This window comes from Pinus tabuliformis, chromosome 5_2 (genome assembly GCF_031772625.1).
Source record: "Pinus tabuliformis cultivar Carrire ecotype Pingquan chromosome 5_2, CPIR1, whole genome shotgun sequence".
Classification (NCBI taxonomy): domain Eukaryota; kingdom Viridiplantae; phylum Streptophyta; class Pinopsida; order Pinales; family Pinaceae; genus Pinus; species Pinus tabuliformis.
In genome coordinates, this window is record NC_142306.1 from 1,142,973,374 (window position 1) to 1,142,979,291 (window position 5,918).

Here is a 5,918-nt window from a genome sequence, read left to right on the forward strand (position 1 = left end):
AGACATCGATGAAACAAAGGCTAGGTTGACTAAGTGTATCTGTACCTTATGAAGTTCAAACACTCGTGAAATGATGTGCTCTGAACCAAATGTCACTCTTTTGATGTGTTTGTTATGGGTCTCTATTTTGTATGTCTATCTCCCAGAATCCCCACTAATCTAGTTTAAAATGGCTATCCTGTTTCATTTCTTGTCAATTAATGGATTTAGAATTAGTGAATCTGAAAAGAAAGATGACCGTCATCTTCCTACCGGGGAAGCACTTAGCCATATATTATAAAAATAGATTGATGGGTGAAAAGAGAGAGCTAAACAACAATGAGAAGCTGATATGAGAATTCTAGTAAAGATATCAGCCAAGTAAGAAAGTCAAAAGAAGCTCAAATAAGAAGAAGAAGCAGCTTGTATTATAGAACTTCCAATGATAAACACCATTTTAAAAGCTCCAAATTGATATCAAATAATAAATGGAATCTTGATAAATGAAGGTGTTACTGAATAGCGAAGACAGAAGCCACTTTAAAGTTCGAAGGCCACAAGTGACAGGGCTATAGAAAAAATTGAAATGATTACTGTCAATTGTGGAAGAAAATATTGTAGCTGTTATAGAAAAAGAATGAGAGATTCACAATTATGAATAGAGTTGACGAAGGAATTGCCCTGACTCGGCACATTAGTATCAGAAACATCAATTAAATAGGTCATGATAAGACCACCCAGACACGAAATCACTATCACGTTATTATCGGAGATTTCAAAAGACAAAGCCAGTTTGTGTCTCCAGGAAGGAATATGATATATATTTTTTTAAATCTAGGAATCCACCACACTCGCAGGATGGACATATAACCTCTACCGGGACCAGCCAGGAATACGATAAATTACCAACAAATGACTAGAACTAGTGAAATGCAGCTACATCACTTACTAACCAAACAATCAATTCTGCTTCACAAAATAATAGTAGAAAACAAGACATACAATCAGAGAGTGTGAGAGAGAACGCAAGAGATCAAGCCTCAAGGCCAACTATATGTGGATAATAGAATCAAAACTACATGTAGACAATCGGAGGAAGAGACAATAGAATCTGAATTCTGAACATGCACCAGCTGTTATGGGGCATTCATGGTAAGTACGAAACCAGAAAAAAAGAGATTTGCCTAACTAAAACAGCTAGCTAAAAAATTCATGTCAGTATAACTGCCAGTACAAAAATTGCATACACTAAGAACAAAGAATTTAATTTTAAAATTAACTAGCTATTTCACTTACTAGAATTTTTCAATTTTTTAATGAACTAGCTATTTCACTAACGAGAATTAAACCTAGTTAGAATTTTTCAATTTTTTAATGAACTAGCTATTTCACTAACGAGAATTAAACCTAGTTAGAAAATGTAGAGTCCTCTGTGAAAAAAAATAAAACAAACACAAGTACTCAGTCCTTAAATAAGTACCACGCAGCATGTCAAACACAAATGTGGCGTCTATAAGGATACAATATAGACCACATCCGGGATTTGAATATACCATGTACGTGTAGGTACTACTGCATTTTCTCAAACTCCTCGTAATGAAAGAGGTTATTTATAACTACTTTAGACTAGGAAATTCACAACATAACTAAGAAAGAATAAACGCATCCATAACGTCTCAGGCAAATACAAGTAACTAGAATTTTTGGTTTAATACCCTCAAATGTCATTTGTAATTTTAACATTGAAAAGGATTGGTCAAAACCAGTTTGTAGAAAGAGAAGGATAATGGAGTATCAAAAAGTGGGGTGCTTGGGGAAAAATAATGAAAACACTGCCATAATAAATAGCCCATAAGTAGTTCCATTCCTTACAGTTGCAATGTGTTTGCACAAATATTGTATAGTTCCTAAATACAGTAGCAGCAACAAACCAGAACCTACAATGCTTTGTAGGTTGTGTTATTGCATATCCTTTCATTGTTCAGTACTGCTAGTGCTTATAATCAGCTGGATAAAATTACAGGTACAATTTAAGGAATCATCGTAATACCATAACCTAATGAATTTGAAATACACGCTGCATACAGAACAATGGAAGCTTCTCAAAATTCAAGAATCACCCAATGTAAGAGAGAGATGAGGCATACCTGTTCAAGACCACCACAAGCAGTTACTTGTCTGTACAACAAATGTAGGTCTAATTCCTGGCCTCCTATGTTAGGAACTCTGCCCACGAAAAGCGAATAGTTAGAAAGCAAGGAATCTAACAAAATATATTCAGATATAGCATTCTTTCCTACCCGCTGCCTGTTCATGGACAGTAAATATACATATCAGGATAAACAATTCAATAGGAATGACAGACCGCTAGCTCAAAAACCAAACAACCATAAAGGTCAAGTAGCGGATGACACAAATGAAAGCTGTCTAAATGTGACAGCTACATTGCATGCTACAAAAAGTAAGTATGTACAGGGCAAATATCAGGCCCTGCATCAATTAAGAAATGGATTGTCAAAGACATAAGTGTCTTCTAAAAGACAGCATTTTATTTGAACCAAACTTAACAAACATACAAATTAAAGCTTCTTTTTCAGTACCAAAGGAAGATAAAAGCAGAGGAACATAGCAGCCCAGTTTCTTAGAAACACAGAACAGCAAAAAGGAAAGCAAATCAATAATGTTATTGATATTCATTTAGAGTAAAACTAATGCTTACCACAGATTCAACACTGATTATCATAGCAGGTTCTTTTCAACTAAATGATTCTATGGCTGAGATTTAGATAAACAACAATGATGGTGGGAATATCACACCCCCGAAAAAAAATGCAATCCATAACTAGCAGGCAGTAGCCCACATTCTTGTTAGGGTCCTACTGACCAAACCTTAGTTGCAGTACCAGGCTGCAAGAGTTTAGATTACAGACGCAGTCAACTCATAACAGTAGGCAACAACCCACCTTCTTAGGTGAGATATTCCATGTAGCTTAATTTACAGCGAAATGGAAATAAGCAAGACAACTATGAAGAACCAATTCACACAATCTACACTGCAAGACTTGATGACGGATCACTCCTAAGATATCATGTGACACTAAATGTGCAAATATCCAACAAAAACTGAAGTTTAAGGTGAACAACACCTACTTCTGAGATGCCTTGTCTAAGACAAGATAATTGATTTGTTCAAAGTACACGATAACGAAGAACATTCTTGCTCCCTCTTAGAAACCAAAAAAAATAATGAATTTGGAATCATAATGCTAAAGACCCTAGATTACAGGACCTAAAAAGTAAAGTGCAGACTCTAACATTCTCCAATAGGCCTTACTGGTTTGAGTGAAACATAAAAATACAAAAAAATAGAGCAACACTGGTAGTCTGGGACAAGGCACTGAATCTCCATAAGCATCTGGCCATAATTCATATGCTCTTTCAAGGGTAACCAAAGATACAATTCTTGTTTACATCGAGGTGTATAGTCTATAAATGCGGACGACTCACAAGCAACAGGATAAAGATTTGTTTGCGTCCTAATAATTAGTAACGCTCAATAGGCCATAACAGGCCTAAAAATGCACAAAACCCGTAAGCAGAACGCAATAACAAGCAATTTTGAAGAACACAACATCCAAATTCGACAAGGGTTACTCTTATTTCCTTACAGAAATCATGCCATGCTATGTTTGAGATTCTGCATAACATGAAATCAATGAAGGAGATAACTTTGCAATAACATATGACATGGAACAGAAAGGAGAAAAATTGGTGAAAATTTTGTTGTAATGTAGACATTAGAGAGTGTGAATTACCACTCACGTTAGGCTGGTTCCAAGACCTGCATGAAACTCGTTGAATAAAGCGCAGAAGTATGTACGGTTAGCGAGCAATGCCTCGTGTTCTGCTAGAGGAGATGGGTACACCTGTTGGCTGTATGGGTATCCCTGAAATACCCCCATCGAAGAACCCATATGATATTCTGCAAGCTCGCTTCCGTTTTGCATTGATCCACTCCCCTGCACATCCCTCTGCTCCTCCATTACAATTGGGTTTTGGGGAAACAAGCTTAAAATCTGGGGAGAACTTGCAAAATGCTCCCCCATATTCATCAAGGCTCTAATGAAATGGGCATCTGACTATCACTTCCGATGGAATCGGTATATGATGCTATGTGGCTGAAACAATGGGGGTTTGTGCCAAGAAAATGCCCAAATGCGGTGATCACCACCACAACGCGGTCAAAAGGATCGATCCCAACAGTAACAATTTTCCAACAGTTGTTAATTCTATTAGTTGTGGTTTCACCAAAGTCCCCACACAACAGAACTACGGTACAGCAGTCTCATATTAATATCGGCATCAACCAACAAAACAACTCACGTTATGCGCTGCAAATATGTCCGAACACCACTGATAAAACGTCGGCCAAATTTTGGTGGGTTCTGCCATTTTGGCCGTCTAAGTCAATTACGTCCTCGTTGTCGTTTCTTGGCCGTACGATTGATGGCCAGTTTCTCGTCATCCGACGACCAGCGCCCCTGCCCTTTTTGTTTTACCTTTTAAGACCTTCCCATATCACTTCATATATCAAGAATAACTGGGAATATGGAGGCGTTACTTTATCGATGGTGTAGGATCAGAGAAGTTTAATTTAATTTTGAGAGATTTATTTTAATTGCATATTTAATAAGCAGTTAAATATGTTAAATTAAAATAGAGTACTATTTTTTTTTAGATATATTAAATACAACAAATTGATAATATTTTTCACTTTAGTAAGGTTTACAAATTGTAATTTAATGATATCTTTCAGTTTGATAAAGTTTACGAAATGTATAACCATTCTTCGAAAAGGTGTAATTTTTTAAAAATATAATTAATATTTGTTAAAGTTAATTGATAAAATTTAAATTTAGTTTTTACAGGGTAGTTGAATTTGTAATTTGAAATTCTTTAATTTCTAGGGACATTATTTGGATACTTATGGATCATAATAGTATCTTATTCCTCGTTACTTTATATATTGAAAAATAAATGTATTTAAATATTTTTATCAAATAAAATAAAATATTCACTTTGAGTAATATAAATGAAATGTATTTAACAAATTATCATTAAACCAATGTTGAAATCTAATAGAAAAAATATCAATAAGAAGAATTTAACTGAATATTAATAAAAAAATATGAAAAGAAAAATGGAAAAATCAATATGTTAAAATGAATTTTTAAAAAGAGGAGTTTGTTAAAACTTGGTTCAAAGAAGTGTTGAAAAAATATAGCAATGTATAAAGGTGCACTAAGGTTATGATAATGAAGATGTTAATAGAAGGTCATGATAATGAAGATGTTAATAGAGAATATTATTATTTTTATATAACTAAATAAGTTTTAAAAATAAATTATTATTATTATTATTAGATTATGATGATTGCCATTATAATCTATTGGACTTTAAGAAAGTAAACCCTTAAGTGAGATTTCTTAATATTTTATATCTATGATTAAAAAAAAATCCTATATTATTATACTTTGATCGACTTAACAAATCAAGAAAATTAGTAGTGTGACAAAAAAAAAATTAAAAAAATAAATATATCATAATATAAAATTTTATATATATATCAAAATCGAGGGTGGCATAAAGACACAAGGGCCTGGTTAAACTATTGGGAGATCAATGAAAATGATGAATTGCAAAACATAAATAACATTAAAGATATTGTTACTTCTAAGTTCAAAGAAAAAATGTGGTGTGAGAAAGACTTAGCGTCTAAAAGAAAATTAAGTTATTATAAGAAGGTCATTAACCCCACCCTAGAAGATCAAAAGTATCTCTCTATTTTAACTAGCTCAAAGAAGAAAATTAATATAGCAAAGATTAGAACGAATTCTCATGAGCTCCATAGTGAAACAGGTCGTTGGGCAGTTCCTAAA

General features: G+C 33.8%; 1 protein-coding gene across 1 annotated transcript; it reads right to left on the bottom strand.

Annotated features, from left to right (window-relative positions):
- Nucleotides 1-1,386: 1,386 nt before the first annotated feature.
- LOC149163221 (high mobility group B protein 15-like) lies at nt 1,387-4,372 on the bottom strand. The gene is made up of 2 exons (XM_089435977.1): nt 3,802-4,372; nt 1,387-2,205 (listed from the first exon to the last, which is right to left on the bottom strand). Exons 1-2 carry the CDS (start codon nt 4,089-4,091, stop codon nt 2,082-2,084), a joined length of 414 nt encoding a protein of 137 aa, XP_089292103.1. The 5' UTR covers nt 4,092-4,372; the 3' UTR covers nt 1,387-2,081.
- Nucleotides 4,373-5,918: the final 1,546 nt, after the last annotated feature.

What these genes read in the sequence shown, in the direction of transcription:
- LOC149163221 (XM_089435977.1), bottom strand. Translation starts at nt 4,091, where the DNA reads ATGAATATGGGGGAGCATTTTGCAAGTTCTCCCCAGATTTTAAGCTTG. An exon ending in GGTCTTGGAACCAGCCTAAC is followed by an intron (nt 2,206 to 3,801) that starts GTGAGTGGTAAT and finishes TTTCGTGGGCAG; the next exon opens with AGTTCCTAACATAGGAGGCC.